Genomic DNA, 23,857 nt, shown 5'->3' on the forward strand with positions numbered 1-23,857 from the left:
ACTGAAAGGTTTTTCTCCTGTATGAATTCTCATGTGTCTCTTCAGATCTCCACTTTCAATGAAACCTTTCTCGCACACCGGGCAGCTGAAAGGCCTCTCTCCTGTGTGGATTCTCATGTGTTTCTGTACACTTCTGCTATGTGTAAAAGATTTCTGACAAACTGAGCAGCTGTAAGGTTTTTCTCCTGTATGACTTCTCATGTGTATCTTCAGATTTCCCCTGAAGCCAAATAATTTACCACACTCGGAGCATCTAAATAGTTTCTCACCAGTACTACACCTCAAATCACTGACAGGAACTTCCTCATTATTCAGAGAGTTTGAACCTGACTGAGGTTCTCTGGTCTCCTTCCAATCATCACTGTGTTCAGTCTCCGGTTCAGAAGAGTCTCCGGTCTTCTCAACAGTATCTGGTTCTAAATGTCTATCTGGATTTAACTTCCTGTCTGGTTCTGGTCCTCCACAATCCTCTCCATCAGCTTCTGTTCCCATCTGTTCAGTTTGTCTTCGATAAAGCTGTGAGGAATGAGCTTCCTCTTCCTCATCTTCACTCTTCACAGTGAATGAAGTGAATGAGAACTTGATACCAGCCTCCTCCAGTCCTTGAAGCTGCTCTCCCTCCTGACTGGTCCAGAGTTCATCCTGTTCCTCTTTAATGTGTGGGGGCTCTGGGTCCTCCTGGTCCAGACTGGAGCTCAACTCTTGCTGTTCAAAGGGAACCTCTTCTTTAACCACCAACAGTTGCTGGGCGTCTGACGGAAAACAGAAACACACAGGCGTTAAAGAGAATTGTTGTTGCTCGAAAACTCTTTTATGAACTTCAAAAGATTCCTGAGAGCCAAACAGCTTCATCAGCCGTGTCAGGTCTGTACGTTTCTGCAATATCACAATGCTGCAGTTCTGCATTGCAGCTTGTAAAAGATGTAATCATTAATAAATATTTCAAAAAAAATGTAACGATGGTTAATGGATCTATATTGCAAATCATGCATATATTAATTGGTGTAAAAAGGTGAAAGAAATTGATGGCACTCAGTTCCAGCTAATAGACAATCAGTATAAATGTTACCATTTAATATTAGATCAAATTTACAAGGCTTTAAAATCGAACCATGTTCTTTTTTTGGTTCATCTTTTGTCCTTGGAGCTGCTACACATTCATGAAGTCGTTTGTCTGCTCTATTGAATACGTATTTGAAGGGAAACACACCAAAACATGTTTCTTAAGCTGTAAACTAAACAACATGACTGCACTGCGAGGAAACACATCAATGCTGGTGTTAATATTTACAATTCTTAGCTACACATATTTACTAGTGCTTTCCGTGTGAGTGTCTCAGTCACTAGTGTGACGTACAAAAGCACCCGGTTGAAGAGGCACCAAAATCATTTGCTCCAAACCCCCCAAAAAAGCCACATAAGTCAGCAATGCTCACACACACACTCACATTATATATATATATATATATATATATATATATATATATATATATATATATATATATATACATACATACATACATACATACATACATACACAGACAAAATAGTTGGTATCCATTAAAGAAAGAAAAACCCACCATGGTCACTGAAATACTTGAAACTGACAAAAGTAAATAAATAAAAGTTGAAAATGAACTAATGAAAATCAAACATTGCTTTTGAATTGTGTGAAAATGGCCTAGACAAAAATGATGATACCCCTACAAAGGCTATAAGACCATCTCCAAGCCGCTGGATGTTCCTGTGACTACAGGTGCACATATTATTCAGACGGTTAAGGTCCGCGGGACTGGAGCCAACCTCCCTGGACCAATACGAATGGGAACCAAAGAGCCCAGAACAACTTCCAACGAGATTAGAGGTGAAGTCCAAGGTCAAGGTACATCAGTGTCAGGTTGCACCATCCGTCGCTGTGTAAGCCAAAGTGGACTTCATGGCCGACTACAAGCTAATCATAATTAAAAAAAAAAAAAGAGCCTGGAATTTGCCAAAATGCATATTGACAAGCCACAGAGCTTCTGGGAGAATGTCCTCTGAACAGATGAGAACAAAACTAGAGCTTTTTTGGTGAGTCACATCAGCTCCATGTTCACAGAAAAGAACCCTGAACCTGCTGTGAAACAGACAGATATATATAATGTGTCTTTTGTAGACTTAATACTTACAATACTGCTGTACTATACTCAATATTGTTTTGCTGCTACTACTACATTTCACTTCATAATATATTACACGTATATACCCTAATATGTATAATGTACCAGCCTTTTTTAACTATTATAATTTAACCATTTTTGCCCGAACACCTCAGCTGACTCCTTTTGACACGAAGGAGTAGCGCCTCAACTCCAAGCTCCCTCCTGATGTCCGAGCTCCTTACTCTATCTCTAAGGCTGAGCCCTACAGAGGAACCTCATCTCCCTACCCCATCTCTAAGGCTGAGCCCTACAGAGGAACCTCATCTCCCTACCCCATCTCTAAGGCTGAGCCCTACAGAGGAACCTCATCTCCCTACCCCATCTCTAAGGCTGAGCCCTACAGAGGAAACTCATCTCCTTACCTTATCTCTAAGGCTGAGCCGTCTGATTTTCATTAGTTAATTTTCAGTAAACTTTTATTTATTATTACTTTTGTCAGTTTCAAGTTAATTCAGTGACCATGGTGGGTTTTTCTTTCTTTATGGAAGGGTACCAACAATTCTGTGTGTGTGTGTGTGTGTGTGTGTGTGTGTGTGTGTGTGTGTGTGTGTGTGTGTGTGTGTGTGTGTGTGCATAAAAAGCATAACATTTGGCCATAACAAATCACCAAATGATGTGTGTTAACGTGCACTTTTTCCACATCAACACAACAAATCAAAATGCCTCTCTCGGGTACTTATCTTTGAATGAACAGTCAATGCATTGCTGACTTATGTGGCTTCTTTGGGTGTTTGGAGCAAATTATTTTGTGCCTCTTCAACCGGGTGCTTTTGTACGTCACACTAGTGACGGATCTCAGCTGGAGACACTCACACGGGAAGCACCGGTAAATGTGTGTAGCTAAGAAGTGTAAATATTAACACCAGCATTGATGCATTTCATCGTGTTGTTTAGTTTACAGCTTAAGAAACATGTTCCTTCCATGACTTTAAACCAGATTTCCATGACCAATGTTATGAAATCTGGGTGTAAACAGTAAAAAGTGAGTAAATGTAGTATTTAAACTAACAATGAGAATACAAAGCATACAGTAAACCTTAAATGACACAAATGAATGAGACAATAGTTTGATTAAAAGAATAAACATTTATATAGATGCCTGTATGTATGCCTGCTTATATTTTGAGCGTCTTTCTTTTAAAAGCATATTCATTATTTCAAACTCAGCGTAAATGAACACATGAATATAACACATTTACATGACTCTTACAACACTTTTGGGATTATATATTTTTAAAAAGGACTTTTCCAGGCCTAGAAATATCCATTTTAAAATGCCATGACTTTCAGGTTTTCCATGACCCTAAGAACCTTGTCTTCAAAAGGAAAACTAAATTAGACGAACACATTTTAGTGATCAACAAGCTGCAGGTTCACATCTGTGTGTACTTTATTTTTGAAACACTTTCTGCTGAGAGAACAGATCAGAAGAAGCAGACGAGTCACCGAGTGTTTCGTGAACTCACCTGCTTTGTGTGACCGGAGCTGAGGGTTGAAAACAGCGTCCAGTAGCTTCCGTTGTCGCTCGTTCTCCTCTTTAGAAGCGGAAAGTTCCTCCTCGTACTCTGATATCGTTCTTTCAAACAGCCCAAATATCTCTTCAGCAGCCGCAGTTAGTCGCTGGTTGACTACAGATCTCAGCATTTGGACTTTAGACATTTTCCTCTCCATTAAACTGGGACTCGCTGTGTTGCTGACTCCCGTCCCCGTCGGTCTGTTTCCAGCATGCTAAGCTAACGTCAATATCTTTTGTAGGCTACCGGGAGATGAGCCAGAGGAACAACAACGAGACGCTGCCGTTTCTACTGAAGGGAGCCGCCATGTTGCTTCTGGAAGCACATCCGGGTCAGCTGCCGCTTGCGGGGTCGCCTTCAAAGTAAAAGCCCTTTTAAATATATGTATTTGAAATATACACATTGGTCCGTTTCATTTTTGCAAAACGGAAAACTGACTTTTATTTAGAGATAAGGCTGAAGATATATTTGGGCTGTTTGAAAGAACGATATCAGAGTACGAGGAGGAACTTTCTGCTTCTAAAGAGGAGAACGAGCGACAACGGAGACTACTGGACGCTGTTTTCAACCCGGAAGTCCGGATACAAAGAGCAGGTTGGTTCATGAAGCGCTCCGCATCTTTGTGACAGACAGTTTGTTTCAGACTGCACATTGACAGCACCATCCACTGATCTGTTGGTCTAATAGAGGTCCTTTGATGTCCTTCAGGTGAGTCAACACTCCCTAGTGTATACATAAACTCAGTCACACGGTAAAACACCTATATGCTCCCATGACTAATGCAGCAGCTCTTTGTTTGGCAGCTGCTGCCGTGATGACGTCATTAAATCACAAAGAGTCATTAACATAAATGTCTTTCAATTTATTGTACGAATCTTAGTTCCTACACAATGAGCATAATTCACAGGGTTCTTACGGTCATGGAAAACCTGGAAAAGTCATGGAATTTTATAATGGTTATTTCCAGGCCTGGAAAAGTCCTTGGAAAAAAAAAATCCAAAAGATTTTGTAAAAGTCATGTAAATGTGTTATATTCATGTGTTCATGACGTCCATTTACACTGAGTTAGAAATAATTAATATGCTTTTAAAAGAAAGACGCTCAAAATATAAGCAGGCAACAGGTAAAAGTTGAGGTACCTCTACCTCAATACATGATGTGAATACTTTAGTACAGCACCTGTAACTCTACCGCTATTTCCAGCATGCTAAGCTAACTTCAATATCTCTGTAGGCTACCGGGAGATGAGTCACAGGAACAACATCCGGGAACGAATGTTAACATCTAGAAGTCCATTCAGAAGGTTTATCCAGACATACAGAGACTCTGCTGGATCAGGACTGAAGGAGCTACCTGACACTTTATCAACGCAACAAAGGGGACATCCCAAGTCTCTAAATTGCATCCCGATTCCCTCACTTGCATTCTTTCCTTGCTCTTAGTCCCTGTGATGACTGCGGCCGACTGACAGCTGATCACATCTGGATCAGCTGTGATCAGCTGTCAGTCGCTTTATCAGCTGGAGAGACTTATGACAGAGTTTGTGTCTGTAAACATCATCAGTACAACGGAATTGTTTTCTGGTCCGGACAGTTTTTAGCGAACATTCCAATAAAAATGCACTTAAAATGTTGATAACACATGATCGTATAATGTTTTCAGTTGATGGTGTTAAACTACTACTTATATTAATAAAGACATCAGTGTCAGAGTGGAATGTTTTCTCTGTCGTCTGTTACCCGTTAAACAAACTGCATTGAGTATTTGTATACTGTGTTCTGTGTCCTGCTTATACTCAGGATGGATTTCTACCGGTGTAATGTGTCTTATTTATTAATTATTTACGTCAGTTTTTTTATTTATTATGATTGTCACATCATTATAAAATAACCCACAATATGATTATGGTTTCTCTTATACACTGGAATTATTTTTTGAGGCTTAAAGTTTCAGGTTAAACTTAAATTAAATAACTCATCAAACCGACAGTCAGGAACGATCAGCCTCACGCGACTGAATGAAAGATACATGTTGTAAAAAGTGTTTTAACCAGATGGTGAATAAGAAAACAAATCTATCTTGAGTTTAATCTGTGATCGTCTTCACTCTGGTATGAAACTCCAGCGATCAGTCCGCTCAGCTGCAGCGTCCAATCACATAACAGATGAACAGTGAGGGGGCGTGTCCAGTGTTAAAACACTTCTTGGAAGCTCGCTCTCGGGGCTCCTCGATCATGGCTCCTCCGCAGAATAAAGCTGAATCCCAATCTCCCCCCTAAACCCTCAAGCCCTGAACCCTCAGGGACTTACTGACGTCAGCTGCTGAGTGTGAGAGTCTGTGAGAGCTTGAACTGGTGTGAATATGAATGGGACAGCACTTTGCTGCAACATGTCACGTGACTACAAAAAAAAATATTGTGTACAATTGTGTATTTATTTTATACTTTTTATTCACTGATTTGAACGTCTTCCTCACGAGATTTGTTTTCCCTTTACTCGTTTTTGTCACAACGAAATGTTTGATGAATGTAAAAAAAATATTATTATATATATTTTCTGCTTGCATTCCTCTGATTTCATGTGTTTTCATGTTCCATCTTTAATCCATAATGTTGTAGTGTAAATGTATTGTATCGGGCTGAACGCCCACGTGTCTCTTTGGGTTTTTTTTACGCTTCCATTGGGAACTGCGTGTTTAACGTCACATTGCAATGGACTGTGGGTAATTCCCTTAAGCAAAGGCTGACTTACGGAAAGGGATCATAAAGGGCTCAAAATGTCTGCCAGAGAGCCTCAAGCCCTCTACGATGTGACAATGGGACACCCCTAAACCCTCAAGGACTTCGCGGGAGTGCGCCTCAAAGTCCGTGAGTCCGTAAGGGTGGAGATTGGGATTGGCCCTACGAGCTTTGGGACGGTCGTCAAGATGGCGGCGCAGAACCACTTCCGGTTCAATCGAGGAGCGAGGAAACGACAATTTAGAGACTTGGGATGCACCCAGTGACACGCTGCTGTTTCTACTGACGGTAGCCGCCATGTTGCTAATGGAGGAGCATCCGGGTCTTCTTCTATAAATTTGACTGGCGGATCGCAACCAATTTGCCTCGGTGCATACCGCCACCTACTGTACCGGAGAGTGCAGATTCAGGAATAACTGTTCTAACTAACTAAGAAACAAACAAAACAACAAAACACTACTAATTAGCAGACCAACTACTTAACAAACAAACAAACCTACTCACAACTAAATCCTGCGGCCTGGCCCCGTATCTTTAGCAAATCGCAACAAAGCCCTGTAGCACTTCTGCCCACCAGAAGTGCGGTGTTTGGGGTAGATTTAATTGCACCCATGCTTAGATTTAGAGCTCTGGACTGAATTCCATCTAATATTTCAAGTGTACTCTTAGCAGCTGCTCCATACACCCATAATCTATACTTGATCTTATAATGGCCCAATATATATCCAGTAGCGACTGTTTATCTGCACCTCATTCATGTCCAGAAACTGCTCTCATAACATTGATCACCTTTTTGCATTTAGTTTCAATGTGCTTAATATGAGTTCTCCACAAACATTTTCCATCAAACCACAAGCCTAAGTATTTAAACTTTGCTACCCTCTCCATACTCCATATAATGTAAGATTCATATTGTTTATATTTCTCTTTCTGGTGAATAGCATGTAGCAAGATTGATCAACTGACATCTTAAACCCCCAGTCATATGATCACTTTTCAACCTTAACTATAGCCTTTTGAATGGTACTGATCACATGCCCAATATTCTTTCCCCTTTTCCATATCGCCCCATCATCAGCATAAAGCAGGAAGCCAATATCTCTTCCAATATCCATGAAGATGTCATTAATCATAATATTTATTTATTTGTCCCATTCACCTTACTCTTAGGAATGCATATTGATGCAGCACCTATAATTGTAGAGGTCACTACTCTCGAGCAGCTGTCCACATCCCCCTCAATAGCTATATCTTCACATGCCTTCCTACAACGTTCCTTAAATATTGCCCAATCAGCTTTAGGAAAACACCATCATTCTGTTGAATTACCCTTCCGAGTAAAGATACTACAAACTAGACTAAGGTGAGATCTAAGCAGGATACTGAATTTGGAGTAACGTCTACTTTAGTGCCTCTTCCATCATTAAGACAAATTAATCCTCTTTCTTCTAAAAATTCTTCAACTACCACTCCGTTGAAATGCGTGCACTCACTTCCCCATAATGTATTATGAGCATTAAAATCTCCACACCTAATTTCTCTTTTCCCAATATTTCCTGATATCTCGTGAAACATTTCCAAAGACAGCGTTTTACAAGGTTTATAAAAGTTTACTACCTGATATCTCCTCTGGGACTGCATACGTCTATCATAACACATTGATACTGCTCTGGAACATTAATCTTCCTATATGCTAAGGCATCCTTAATAAATGTTACACACCCCCTCACCTTGTTTTCCAGATCTATCACATCTGACAGAGCTGTACCCTGAAATGACAAAGTCCAATTGTGGTTTTAGCCAAGTTTCTTGAATGTAAATGACATCTGGCAGACCGTTCAGATCAGCCACCACCTTCTTGAACTCTTGACCATTTGCAATTAGACTTCTGGCATTCCATTGTAGGATCTGCAACACCATAATGAGGTTAATCACCCTGAGCATCATAGTTGGGAGGATTAGACATCTTATGAATCAAATCTTAGCTTCTTTAATTCCCACTATCTCTATGACTGCCTTGACAATTGTCTTAATTCTGTAACATGTTTTCTTTTGTTGCATTGCCAAATTCATAGTTTTGCAGATAAAGACCACAAAACACATTTTTTTTATCAACAATTAGCGTGTCCTCATTTATCTCTTTAATGCATGGATTTAACTCTGTTTGTCTCTGATTCAGGAAAGGCGAAATGTCCACAGGGGATTGTCTATTCCCAGCATCATTCATGAGTGTTTCCCTGGGTGTAACTTTTTAACTGCTCCGCATAAGACACTTGATTGAGTATTTTATATTTCTGCACTTCCTTTGCTTGCATTTGAACTGGGCATCCTCCAAAAGCAGCGCTGTGTTCACCTCCACAGTTACAGCATTTCATTTTTACATTTTGGCCACATTTTCCTTACTCATGCTCGCCTCCACATCTTGCACCTCTCTGCTTCCCCTTACATTGCCCTGCCATATGTCCCATTATTTGGCCCCTGAAGCATCTTAACGGAGCTGGGATAAAATCTTCTACATCATTGCTCATATACCCTATTCTTATTTTCTTGGCTAAGACCTTCTCAAACTCAAGCAGCACTGATAGGCTCTCAGTTTTCTTTCCATTTCGATTTATTTGAAGTCTAGAAGCTTTCACTATCTTTCCTCCTTTCAATTCCTGGATTATCTCATCTATGGACATCGACAGTGGCACATCCTGAATAACACCCCTCAGTGTAGAATCGCTCTCTGGAATATGACTGCGGATCCTTTCTCCATTCAACGTTTCAGCTCTGAGGATCTTCTCCCTTTGCCTTTGATCTGTGATCAACAGTCGCCTGTTGCTTAAAAACTTGGCAAACTTAATCTTTCCCGTTTCCCTTTCTATTGCTTTGGTCCGTTTTAACGGATGATAGTGAGGCCCTTCATTCTTAAACGTAATCACAACTTTCCATTCAGCTGTATCATCCTCTTTCCTCACACTTGCTCCATTAGCCTTTACTCTTTTCAATCTCCTTGCCAAACTCATTTCCGGAGTAGCCAGAACTATCGCTCCATTCTCTCCTCTTTCTGTTAGCTTCTTGCCATTGCATACCATCTCTCTCGCCATCTGTACTGTCACCCATGTTATCTGCATTCACGGTACAGTTGTTGCTCAACTGCAAAATTATGCTCTCCTCTCGAAGCCCACAAACTTTCTCTGGATGCGTCGCACACCGATGACATCTCTTCCAGATTCGACTTTCCGGTCCAGCCACAGCTTGCGGGGCCACCTTCAAAATAAAAGCCTGTAGTCGCTTTGGAGAAATCTCATATTAAACTGTATTATTCAAGTGGTTTATCATTGAAAAGGCGATTCATTAGTTGTAAATGAGAGAAGCATGACCCATGAATAAAAACATGCTGCTGCTTTCGTAAACATCCACTTCCCACCGGCATTAACAGAGCCTCAGTAGTAGATTCAGCAAGTACCTGTTCAACCAACTGTAACTAATGGAGGAGCATCCGGGTCAGCTGCAGCTTGCGGGGTAACCTTAAAAATAAAAGCCTTGAGAAACTTCTATGCTGATTTCATTGCAGACTTGGTGTGTAACCTTCAAACTAAAAGCCCTTAAATTAATAACAATAGTATATCATTAATCCAATCTTAAATTAACTTCCATCTTTTCCATTATGTAACAGTGGTGGAAAGGACAAGGAAAGAAACGACTCAATAGATTGTCTTCTAACATTTATTTGTTTCTGTAGTAGACAATATCATCAATTAATTGCCTCTGCACCTCTGCGTCGCAAAACTGAACTGTGTGATTTCATTCCTTTTCAAACAAAAACAAAACAATTTGACACTACAGTATATACTTGGTTCAGGGCGCACATTACTAGTCAAGGGCTACTAAAATAAACAAGGAATGTGTGACAGTCACCGCAATGACTCCTCTGCTCCAGTGAGCTCCATACTCGAATATTTTCATCAGCTGCTCCACAGCTAACCACGAGTGTCGGTAGTCCGGCCCACTTCTGTGCTCAAGAGAGCAGACAGCGCTGATAAAATGTTATATAAGATAACGTTAGCTAACATTTAACGTTAGCTATATTACAAAAAACGTTATGGTAGATCAAACAAATTGGGAGGGAGTGGAATTAAGGTGAACTTGATCAAAACCAGAACAACTACAGGGTGTGCTCCCCTGTGTGAGTTACCATGTGTGTCTTTAAATGTCCCCTCTGTGTAAAAGATGTTTCCCTCCTGTGTGAATGAATGAATGAATGAATATATACTTTATTAATCCCCAAGGGGAATTTTGTTGTCATCAGTAGAGTGAGTTAACATGTGTCTGTGTAAACTTACACCGTGTTTAAACGATTTCGTACAGATTAAGCAGCTGAAAGGTTTCTCTCTTGTGTGAGTTACCATGTGTGTCTTTAAATGTCCCCTCCATGCAAAACATTTCTTACAGACAGAGCAGCTGAAAGGTTTCTCTCCTGTGTGAGTAACCATGTGTCTCTGTAGACTTAGACTGTGTTTAAAAGATTTTTTACAGACTAAACAGCTGAAAGGTGTCTTTACTATGTGGATTTTCATGTGGCACTTCAGATGGTGTCCGTCAGTGAAACCTTTATCACACTCTGAGCAACTGAAACGTTTCTCTCCTGTATGAGTCACCATGTGTAACTTCAGACCTGCATTGCTCTTAAAGCTTCTATTACAAACTGAGCAGCTGAAAGGTTTCTCTCTTGTGTGCGTTAACATGTGTGTCTTTAAATGTCCCCTCCATGCAAAACATTTCTTACAGACTAAACAGCTGAAAGGTTTCTTCACTATGTGGATTTTCATGTGGCACTTCAGACGGCGTCTGTCAGCGAAACCTTTATCACACTCTGAGCAACTGGAAGGTTTCTCTCCTGTATGAGTCAACATGTGTAACTTCAGACCTGCATTGCTCTTATAGCTTTTATCACAAACTGAGCAGCTGAAAGGTTTCTCTCCTGTATGAGTCAACATGTGTAACTTCAGACCTGTCTTGGTCTTATAGCTTTTATCACAAACTGAGCAGCTGAAAGGTTTCTCTCCTGTATGAGTAATCATGTGTCTCTTCAGACGTGACTTCACCTTAAAGCTTTTATCACACTCTGAGCAGCTGAAAGGTTTCTCTCCTGTGTGGATGCTCATGTGTTTCTTCAAATCTTCCTTGAGGTGAACTATTTCCCCACATTCCCTGCAGCTTAATAGTTTCTTACCTGTACTAAATTTTGAACCACTGACATGAACTTCCTCATTATTCAGAGAGTTTAAACCTGACTGAGGTTCTCTGGTCTCCTTCACATCATCACTGACTTCAGTTTCTTGTTTGTAGCATTGCGAGGCATTGTCACTACTAGATGGGTGTATATGTCTATCTGGATCTGACTTCCTGTCTGGTTCTGGTCCTCCACAATCCTCTCCCTCAGCTTCTGTTTCCATCAGTTCAGTTTGTCTTTGATGAAGCTGTGAGGACTGAGCTTTCTCTTCATCATCTTCACTCTTCACAGGAGTGAATGAGAACTTGATACCAGCCTCCTCCAGCCCTTGAAGCCGCTCTCTCTCCTGACTGGTCCAGAGTTCCTCATGGTCCACTTTAGTGTGTGGGGATTCTGGGTCCTCTTTAATGTGTGGGGGCGCTGGGTCCTCCTGATCCTCTTTAATGTGTGGGGGCTCTAGGTCCTCCTGGTCGTCTTTAATGTGTGGGGGTTCTGGGTCATCCTGGTCCTCTTTAATGTGTGGGGGCTCTGGGTCCTCCTGGTCCAGACTGGAGCTCCAGTCCTGCTGCTCAATGGGAACCTTTTCTTGAACCACTAACAGCTGCTGGACTTCTGTGGAGAGTAATTAAATACACACACATCTCAGAAAACTGTAATTTCACGTGAACAACTAATCCACTGATATCACTACTTTCCTGTAATGTACACAAAGGCATGTATATATTTGTGTTAGAGAGGATGTCATAAAGATAATATGGTACTGAACTGATTGTGTTATCATGCTGGAATGCTATGTCAATGACGTTTATGGTTTTCCCCGAACACCCACATTATTCTATGAAATGGCATCTTCTTAATTAAGTATTTACATGATAATATTTATTTCATATTGTTGTCTGTTCATGTTTCTCATTCTGAATGTGTAATTACTGATGTTTTTAAATTTGATTACAAATAAAAGATGTACCTTTTTTATTTAGACTAAATGGGCCTATTGAGATTTAAAAGCCCTTTTTCCAACCGTGTTCTGGCCAAAATAGCAACATGAACAGCAAAAAGTTTAAAACGGCAGTAAAAGACATCAGTGAGTTGTCATTCTTGTACCAGGACAAGTACACTCCGTGTTCAAATAGTCCTTAACCCTGATTGTGGCTGCTTGCATAACCTGCTATCTGTTAACTTCTGCAGGCACACAGTAGGAGACACAAAGGTCCCCTTCTGCCCGCTTACGCGCACACGCACACGCGCGCACACACACACACACACACACACACACACACACACACACACACACACACACACGTAATTAGGTTGAAGTTGCTTCTAAATCATTTAAAAAAAACATGTATAATGTTTAGAAAATATAAATATTTTGATGATGTTTGCTACATTCCCCCAGGATCCCAAAGATATTTGGTAGAGCTGCACGATTCACTGATTTTAGGGACAAAATGTTTTTATTGACAAGCTCCTGCACTCTGCCTTACTTCTGTTGCCAAACTGTGTGTGCACACTCACTTACGTCATCGTTGTTCACACACTGTTAGTGTCAACAAGAATCAGAATACGTTGTTTTAACTTATTGAAATGCATTGTTTCAAGCTGGATTTGTATTCACCGTTGGCACACGGTCACTTTTGCAGGTGTGTGGCACAAAGTGAAGACAAATTTGCACGTGCACTTTGTCACCTGCCCAGCTATGTTCACACCAAAACCCACAAACCTATGAACACAAACACTTGGTTATGTGTGTGCCAACTTTTCAAAACAAAACTGTCTTTTAAATATGTTCTGCTGCAATTTCACACATAATTTTAATGAAAGTAGATATTATTTATCTCTGTAGTATCTGTAGTCAATGTGTGCACGACATGTATTTGATTGCCATTGTGTGTATATATATATATATATATATATATATATATATATATATATATATATAGCACTACAATTCAGAGATAAATATTGTTGTTTTTACTGTACTACATCTTAGAGGTCCATATGGTACTTTTTCTGTACTACACCTCAGTGTTACATGTTGTACTTTTTACTGCAGTAAAGTACAGTAAAATGGACAATATGTATCTGTGAGGTAGTACAGTAAAAAAGTATGATATGTACCTCTGATGTGTATACAGTAAATAGTACAATGTTGACCTTAGATGTAGTACAGTAAAAAGTACAATGTGTACCTCAGATGTATCGTCGTAAAAAGTATGAAAGTATTTAAATACTTCAGTACAGTACCTGTAACTCTACATCAGTACATCATGATGTGAATACTTCAGTACAGTACCTGTAACTCTACCTCACTACATGATGTGAATACTTCAGTACCTGTATCTGTACCTCAGTACATGATGTGAATACCTCAGTACATGATGTGAATACTTCAGTACCTGTAACTCTACCTCACTACATGATGTGAATACTTCAGTACCTGTATCTCAGTACATGATGTGAATATTTCCTCCAGAACTGCTTCCATCAGTTTAAAGTGATGAAGAAACAAACAGAACCAACCTGCTCTTTGTATCCGGACTTCCGGGTTGAAAACAGCGTCCAGTAGCTTCCGTTGTCGCTCGTTCTCCTCTTTAGAAGCAGAAAGTTCCTCCTCGTACTCTGATATCGTTCTTTCAAACAGCCCAAATATCTCTTCAGCAGCCGCAGTTAGTCGCTGCTTCACTACAGATCTCAGCATTTGGACTTTAGACATTTTCACAACGACAGAAACGTTTTCTCACACAAACTCCGTCACAAACCTCGTTTCCTCTCCATTAAACTGTGACTAGCTGTATTGCTAACCACCGTCCGCATACAGAGACTCTGGACCAGGACTGAAGGAGCTACCTGACACTTTATCAACGCAACAAAGACACGCTGCTATTTCTACTGACGGCAACCGCCATGCTGCTGATGGAGCATCCTGGTCAGCTGCAGCTTGCGGAGTCACCTTCAAAATAAAAGCCCGTAGACTCTTTGTAGAAATCGCATATTAAACTCTTATTCAAGAGGTTTATCATTGAAAAGGCGGTTAATTAGTTGTAAATGAGAGAAACATGACCCCTAGAGGTTGTGACAAAGCGTTGCATCACTGAAAACACCAGTTAACTATTTATTCAGAAGTTCTCCTCCACACCAGCACTCTCTTGCATCTCAGTCAATGAGCTTGTGGGTGGCTTCAATTCTGAAGTAAAAAATGTTATTGATGCCATTGCACCCAGTAAGGTGAAGGTTGTCTTGGGTAAGAAAGGATCCCCTTGGAGAAATGACACGCTGGTCCGAATAGAGAAAAGAGTGTCGAAAAACTAATCTCCAGGTTCACTGTGGTATCTATAAAGAGAGACTTCGCAATTATAATTTGGAACTAAGAAATGCAAGACAGTCCCACTAAATTAATAAAAAATAGTATATCATTAATCCCATCTTAAATTATCTTCCATCTTTTCCATTATGTAACAGTGGTGGAAAGGACATGGAAAGAAACGACTCAATACATTGTTTTCTAGCATTGATTTGTTTCTGTAGAAGACAAAATATCACCAATGAATCGCCTCCTGATCATTTTCTGCACCTCTGCTTCATCAGCGATGCAAAAGGGAGCTGTGTGATTTCATTCCTTTTCATCAATTACAAACAAAAACAGTTTGACATTACAGTAAGTACTTTGTTCAAGGTGCACATTACTAGTCAAGGGCTACAAAAATAAACAAGGAAAACATCGAACACATGTTCTCAAAACCATGAAAAACACCATACAAGAAGAGAAAAAACAGGGAGAGCTGGTGGGTAAAGTAAAAGGTGTGTGGGACTGAGTGACTGAACAGAGACAATATAAATTATAACATCAAACAAATGAAAACACACTTGTCATCTGGTATTTTCCTGCAATTCTGCCTCTAAACATGCAAACTAGTAGAATTTAGGAGATGAATGCAAACATCTATGCAGGATCTATCTAATCTATGCATCTATACAAATTATTAATTCTCCCCCAGTCCAGTCGTCCTTAAAAACCTAAATAACCACTTCAGTTTCAATTGATACTCAACAGTTAAAATACAGTATTGAAGAACAATCCTCTGAGATACGTGGGAGGAGACACCCTGATAGGTTGTCTGGAATTTGAGAATAGTAGAGTTGAAATATATGTTGTCACGTATGAAAATGTTATTATATTATACAGTAACAATCACAACCTACACAACACATAATACACTTTGTAGTGGCCATTTGTCTGATAAATCAAAAACAAACAAATCAAAAAGGGCCACTGAGGCACCGTGGGTTTGTGGTTTAAGGCAAAAGAATGCATTGTCCAGACTGGTTTCCGTTTCTCAATTTATTGAACAAAACATAACATGCAAACAAACAAAAGGAACTGGTTTAATAGATACAAATGTATTGTGATTCAATGTAAACACACTGTTTTTAAAGGGAAAATCTTACTGTCCAGTATGACTATATATGTGATTTAAGTGTAGAACAATCGTTCACTCTGAAATATAGAGTAGAAATGTAAAAATGTCGTGCCTCAGCCCGACTATCTACAATAAATTCCTGAATCCTTAAAATACAGTCGCAGCTAAACATTTCTCTCACTGATCAAACTCCGTATGACATCACTAACGTTACCTGCTGCTCCACAAACAGACTGATGTTAACAAGTTGTGATGAACTGCTTTTGTTTCCTCCTTTTACTTGTGAGGCTTTTATTGCGTTTGAGACAACCAGAGTTCTCAGCATCTACTGGAGTCAGATGTAGAAACACTTTGGATCTTTGTCTCCTCTGTGGCATAATGCGAGTCTCTTGTATGTTATCGGGGGGAATCCCTCATGAAGAGCGTCGTTGGTTCCCTTTCACCAGACCAGCGAGGAGCCTAAACAATATTCCAACTAGCTTGCTAGAATAGCTTAATACAGAGAAGCTCGTTATCGCTTACGTCCGATTCTTACTATAAACAGGAGTTGATTGGCTGTTAGACACTTTCTCAATTCAGTCATTGTTCAGTTACGGAAGAACATAACAGTTTCTACAGTAAAACTAAATCAAGGAAGTCATGAATCTAAACTGGAGAGAAAACATTGCTGAAGAGAAAGAAGGTTAATAGTTGCCTCAGTTCCATCACCTATGATAATTCAGTTCAAACCATATGCAGCATAGGGGACATGGAAAACTTTGACAAGTTACAACTATTACAATTAATATATACATGAAACATGAGACAATGTCCTAGAAGAAAGCTTCATCTTAGCTGGAAAAACTTATTTTGGAGTCTGCATCAGCCTGACAGTTGTTAAGTGTTGAACCATGTCTCATTTATTTATTTACGATGCTCTCACAAATAAAATTCTGAGTTTTTAAATTACAGAGACGAGAGAATATTTTATAGCAAACTCAACGACTAATTTGTTTCTCCCATGTGGAAAATGAAATGTTTCATACTTTTTTGTGCTGTGAATGTTTTACTCAATATTTTCGTAAAATTGAATGCTTTCTCCTCCTGTATGGACAGTCATGTGACAGTTCAGTCTTCCCCTTAGTGCAAATGTTTTACCACAAAATGAACAACTAAAAGGTTTCTCCTCTGAGTGGACAGTTAAGTGTCGTTTCAGAGTTTGCTCTAGTGGAAATGTTTTACCACAAACTGAACAACTAAAAGGTTTCTCCTCCGAGTGGACAATTAAGTGTCGTTTCATAGTTTGCTCTAATGGGAATTTTTTACCACACACGGAACAACTAAATGGTTTCTCCCCTGTGTGGACAGTCATGTGATATTTCAGGTTTCCCTTTCGTGCAAATGTTTTATCACAAACTGAACAACTAAATGGCTTCTCTCCTGTGTGGACAGTCATGTGTTGACTCAAAAAACGTTGGCGAGCAAATGTTTTGCCACAAACAGAACATTGAAATGGTTTTGCGCTTGTTTTGGATTCAGTGTGTTTCTCTGAAATGGATCTGACTTCCTTTCCATCAGCTTTTTTCAAACTTCCTGCCTCTCTGTTCTTTTCAGTTTGGTTCCGATGAAGCTGTGAGGACTGACCTTCATCTTCATCATCTTCATCATCATCTTCACTCTTTACAGGAGCGAATGGGAACTTGATATCAGCCTCCTTCAGCCCTTGAGGCTGCTCTCCCTCCTGGCTGATCCAGAGTTCCTCCTGTTCCTCTTTAATGTGTGGGGGCTCTGGGTCCTCCTGGTCTTCCTGGTCCATACTGGAGCTCCAGTCCTGCTGCTCAGGGGAAACGTCTTCGTTCACCACCAACAGCTGCTGGACGTCTGTGGAGAATAATAAAATACATTAATAAGTCTTAGAAGACAGTCTTTTTGTCCTCATCAGTATTCAGGCAGCAACACTCTGGATTACGGTTAATCGCAGACATACTGAGTGAGGTGAAAAGTGCATTACAATAGTCAATACGAGAAGAGATATACAATTCTTAGGTGGAAGAAATAAGATCTAGAATGCTGCTTAACATGGGGGTCAAACGACAAGGATCGGTCAAATATTACCCCGAGATTCGTAGGGACAGCATCATCAAGTGCAATAACCAGAGCCTCCATCTTATTAGCATTCTTAAAAGGTGCCACTTTGTCCAGCAATGGGGTGCAATGTTCATTAAAATACTGCATTCAAAATTGTTAAGATTTGTGTTAATATCACAGCAAAAGTGCATTTAGAAGTCATCAGCTGTACAGAGTACTGAATCTTTAAAATGTCATTATTAATGTTCAGGAACTCAGTGGCATCATTCAATAACATCATCATCACAATAAAACGGCTTTGGCAGGAAAGTTAAAATAATACAACTATTATATTATGTAACCTTTTTTCTTTCTAGTATAACCATTGAACATATATACTGTTTTTATTCAATTATACTTTGTGATTACACCATATAAAATGCATAGGACACTAAGTTGTATAATCTTTTCGAGATGACGGGCGTTATATGATCTCTCCTTTGTTAGGATTCATCGGCCATATTACCATATTAGGCAACAAACCTCCTGTGGTTTACCTTAGTTTGACGCGTGAAGAAAAAGGAGGGGGAAGCGTGTCTGTGGAGTATATTAGCAGCCCTGCAGAGGAGAGAAAGTCGGATTTCACCAGATCTCTGAATCCGGATAGAAAGTCCGCCAGTTAGGAACCCCTAAGGGGACCAGGCTCCCAGCTTTAGAGTCTGGATGACAGAGCATCCAGCTTTAGAAAATGGATGAGCCTCCAGCTTTAGAAACTGGATGACAGCGCCTGTAGCTTTAGCGACTGGAAGAAACTTCTGCTATCAGAAGACTCGTGATTTCACCAGCTTTGAGTCTGGATAGGAAATAAACCAGTCTTTGTAGAGGACCAAACTTAGACAAGCTCCTTTTACTTCTGAGGATAGAAGCTTGATTTGGGGATCCCTCTTGTAGAAGACCCCTACAACACTTGGAACCGTTTGCATGTGACACTGAAACAGTTTCATTTAACTGAAATTGTTTTATGTGATAATGTGAGAAAAACTTTAATAAAAGCTCAGTCTTACCATTGCGTTCTGGTTCTTTAAACAATATAAACCCTCTTCCCCTTTCAGTTAACCGTGTGATACGGAAGTGACGACGGAATCTACGAGAGAAACTTAACCATTAGAAAACACACCTATTTTCAGGACTCTAACCAAACTAAAAAGGGTGTATCTCTGCAACCACTAGGGCTATTTGAATACTTTTGATGTTATAATAAAAAGCTACACATTATTTTGTTCAGATGTGTAAATATCAGTCTGTATGTTACTGGTTAAGAGTAAATGAAGATGACAGCAAAAATGAATCCCTTTCAGGATGATTATTTATTTGAAAGGATGCACCTGTAAGGTCCAACTCTAACCCAAATCATAGCTCAATATGTGAACATTCTCTAACCCAAATCACAGCTCAATATGTGAACATTCTCTAACCCAAATCACAGCTCAATATGTGAACATTCTCTAACCCAAATCATAACACAATATGTGAACATTCTCTCTGCAAAAGTTGACTTTGATAAAGTGAAGCAGAACTAAGTTAGAGAGGGTTTAGTACAATTCAGGCGAGGTCACCACAATTTGCATTGGGGCACATTTGCACACATCTGTGACCTTTTCATTTTCTCATGTACCAAACCATATATTTCACTTGTATATTATTTATGGTCACATACAGCAGTTTTGGGCTCTTTTTCTTTTCTTCATAAAACAAAGCTATGATTTACAGTTTTATATAACAATCGCTCAGGCTGCCCCCCTTTGTCATAAATGATGGGATGTTCACAATTGGCAATAGTAAAGTATAGACAAAGTACATAACTATTCATACTTACATCCTACTGAGAGCGCCCAGGGCTTATAGCCGTAAAAGCCTTCCAGAAATGCAATAATTCCAAAATCCTAACGATTTAGCACGGGGCGAGATAAAAGAACAAAGGCATTATACCCATATTGGTGAGTATTATCATTTACTAGGGGATCACTAGGATAATTAGCCGACGGAGTAGCCACCGGTTAGGTGGGCGGTCGTGACCTCAGTTTACGCTACACAAGCTTCCAGGTGAGGAAAAACATGAATGTGTTCATTATTTTTATAGTTCAGTATTGTATGCAAGATAACATGTATGTTTATGCCTGGCAGTGGCACTAATAGGATATCACTTTGTTTCGTTTCCACCTTTATGTTTAAAATAAAATCAATTTGAATAGCTTGTATGCATGGTTATCATGCAATTGACAGATAATGTTGATATTGGTGTGTTTATGAATGGCAGTAGCATGACCGCCCTACTCACTTTACCGTGCACATGTTTAAGATAAAAACATGAATATATGACCCGTTGTATCATTTGAATAGCTTAGTATTGAATTCAATAACCAGGCATGTTTTAATAAATGGGACAGGCATTTCTTACTTCGCATATGGCTCTGGAAATGTTCTTCCAAAAGTCCCGAAGAATACACTGAAGTGACACAAACCTGCACACTTTGTGGTTGTCATTAAAAGAAATGAACACCATGTTTCCTTAAAGTCAGTATTTCTGTTACTAGGACAGTATTACCGGTGGGGCGCAAAAGGAAATGCTAAACAAAATGATTTCAAGAACTTTATTGAGAACTTTACATATTACAAAAGTACACAGACATAAAACTAAGTCATTAATAAATACATGGCAAAATGCCTGTATTTTCAGGTAGCTGTTTAAACAGGGAGGGTCCGAACACAAGCACAAATGTAATTTAATGAGTCCTAGACCTGAGAGCAAAACTCCACACACCGAGGCAATGTTCATGGGAGAATTTACTCTGGGCCCAGGAACTTCATCAACGCCTGTCCAACAGAGGGGCTAGGCGAAGGGCCTTTGTGGTCACACAGCGAGACGTACAATGTGTACTACAATAAAGAGTACATAATCTACCCCTGGATGTGTAGTACAGCAACAAGTACTACACCCCAGCTGTTTATAAGCCACATCTACTAAATAAAAATAAAAAAGTAGTATTTAATCATGAAGACTCGGCAGTGCATAAGCCGCTGTTGAGATTAGCGGTACTTGACGAACTGTCAAAACGACCACCGTAAATAAACGTAGCGATACAAAAATAACCCCGTTACACTGTACAATCAAATCCTTCTGACACTCATTTTAGTCATCATCGTTACTGTCCCCGCTGAAGCCACAGAAGTCTTCGTCCTCTGTATCCGAGTTGAACAGCAATAGTACCGCTTCCTCATTTTGCAGATTGATGACCCCAGCCTCGTCTTCACTGTCGGACGAATCTGGGGCATGCTGGGTCAAGGTTCCTGCTGATGCGTCGTCTGCTCCGGGTGCACACAAAATCTCAGCTTTTCTAAATCCCTTGATGATCGTTGATTTCGTCACTTTTCCCCATGCCGTCACAACCCACTGACAGATCTCCACAAAGCTGGCTTGTCGCATGCGTCCGGTTTTCTCACCCCTTGTCATCCAATGCTCCCATTCGGTACGCAGTCTCCCTTTGAATGCACGATTAACAGTGATGTCAAGGGGCTGAAGAAATTTTGTAGTGCCGTCAGGAATGATTGCTTGGATGGAATTTGTCGATTTGATTACGGATTTCACAGAATCCGTGATGTGTGCCCCCATACTGTCCATTACTAGCAAGGCCTTTCGGCGGAAGGACCCACCCGGTCGCTTGCCGAAGCACTCGGTAAGCCATGTTTTCATGAGCGACTCGTTCATCCATCCCTTCTTGTTTACGTGTACAACCACGTCTTTGGGGAACTTCTGCTTCGGCATAGTGAGCCTTTTGAAAATCACCATAGGCGGAAGCTTCTCTCCCGATGCTGTGCAGCTTAGAACACAAGTAAAATGCATTTTCTTAGTTACTGACGACTCACCTTTCTTATTCACAGTGCGAGTGAGAGGTAGATCGAAGGTCAAAGGAACCTCGTCCATATTAATGACATCCTGCGGGCCAATACAATTCTTGGCTATTTTCTCTTGTGTAAAGTTTCTGAAGTTAGATAGTTTTTCTTCAAAGTCAGCAGGTAGCTTTTGGCAGCGAGTTGTGCGTTCTCTGATGCTCAGGCCTTTTCGTTTTAAGAACCGCATACACCACGATTGTCCACCGCTGAAATCATCAATGTTCTTTTCTGCCGCGATCGCCATTGCTTTCAGACGAATCTGAATTGTTGAAACACCACGGCCGTCTGCTTTCTGTGTGTTGACCCAGTCCTTTAGTTCGTTCTCTAGTTCGGGCCACAGGCATTTTCCTCCTCTAAATGCCTTGAAAGACTTCTTGCATCTTGAAAGTTCTCCCTGCTGCATTTTCCAACGTCTAACCATGGACTCGTTTATCCCAAGTGTGTTTGCCGCAGCTCGGTTTCCCTTTTCAATGGCCAAGTCGATAGCCTCGAGTTTAAAAGCTGCGTCGTACGCGGTGCGTCGTGTCTTCGGCATGATGATTTCTTGGGAAGAGCGATGGTGGAAATATCAGATCGACAGATGAAGTAGAATCTGAATGTTATGTGTGTGTGTGTGAGAAATGTGAATACTTACCATAACATTTGGGTTATACTCCTCTACTTTTTTTTTTTTCCTCAACTTTGACCCGTGCGGCTTAAATATCGGTGCGGCTAATTTGTGGATTTTTTTCGATTCTAAAATTAGCAGCAGTTGCACAGACATACAAAATTCACATGAAATATTCCCAAATCCCCTTCACAAGTGATCTCACTGTAAAAGTGTTAAATATTCACGTTACACACACCAAAGATTCAGACTACTTCTTCATCTGTCGATCTAATATTTACACCATCGCTCTTCCCAAGAGTTCAAGAGGGCGTGAAACTGTTGAGAGGTAAACGGGTGCGCAGTTGGGTGATTGAACTCGGCGGGACCAGGGCGGCCGCTCGGTGTGGAAGGATCTCCTTGTGGGACTTTTTTAATTTAGTAGACGCGGCTTATAAACCGATGCGCTTTGTAATCCAAATTTTACGGTAACACTTTAACAGTGAGATCACTTGGGAAGAGGATTTGGGAATATTGCACGTGAATTTTGTATGTCTCTGCAACTGCTGCTAAATTTAGAATCGGAAACAATCCACAAATTAGCCGCACCGATGTTTAAACCGCACGGGTCAAAGTTGAGGAAAAAGGTAGCGGCTTATAATCCACATTTTTACGGTAATGTATAAACTTGCAGAGATTTTATATACATAAGTACAGTACCTGGTTCTGGTTCGCCAGAGTCCTCGTCATCATCTTCACTCGTCACAGGACTGAATGAGAACTTGATACCAGCCTCCTCCAGCTCTTCAAGGTGCTCTCCCTCCTGACTGATCCAGAGTTCCTCCTGTTCCTCTTTAATGTATGGGGGCTCTGGGTCCTCCTCGTCCTCTTTAATGTATGGGGGCTCTGGGTCCTCCTCGTCCTCTTTAATGTGTGGGGAGCTCCAGTCCTCCTGCTCAGGGGGAACCTCTTCTTGAACCACCTGGGTGTCTGTGGAGAATAATAAAACACATTCATACGTTTTAGAAATCTTATACTCTATTTGTTGTAAATGAGAGAAGCATGACTAAACAAAGATGCTGCTACTGTCATTAATTGACCTTTTACTTTAAAAGAAAGCAATATAATAAAGCCTTGGACTGCAGAAAAGGATTGGGGCAGAAAGGATCTTTAGACTGGGAGT

The 23,857-nt window shown here is 40.4% G+C and overlaps 1 protein-coding gene across 1 annotated transcript; it reads right to left on the reverse strand.

The window, feature by feature from the left end:
* Window positions 1-695: 695 nt before the first annotated feature.
* Window positions 696-21,960, reverse strand: LOC306748728 (uncharacterized protein; the record flags this gene model as incomplete). Its single annotated transcript, XM_079231940.1, has 5 exons — window positions 696-752; window positions 11,480-12,144; window positions 17,889-17,951; window positions 21,345-21,500; window positions 21,849-21,960. 5 exons carry the CDS (start codon window positions 21,958-21,960, stop codon window positions 696-698), a joined length of 1,053 nt encoding a protein of 350 aa, XP_079088066.1.
* Window positions 21,961-23,857: the final 1,897 nt, after the last annotated feature.

Source organism: Taurulus bubalis (assembly GCF_910589615.1).
Source record: "Taurulus bubalis genome assembly, chromosome: 16".
NCBI classification, from domain to species: domain Eukaryota; kingdom Metazoa; phylum Chordata; class Actinopteri; order Perciformes; family Cottidae; genus Taurulus; species Taurulus bubalis.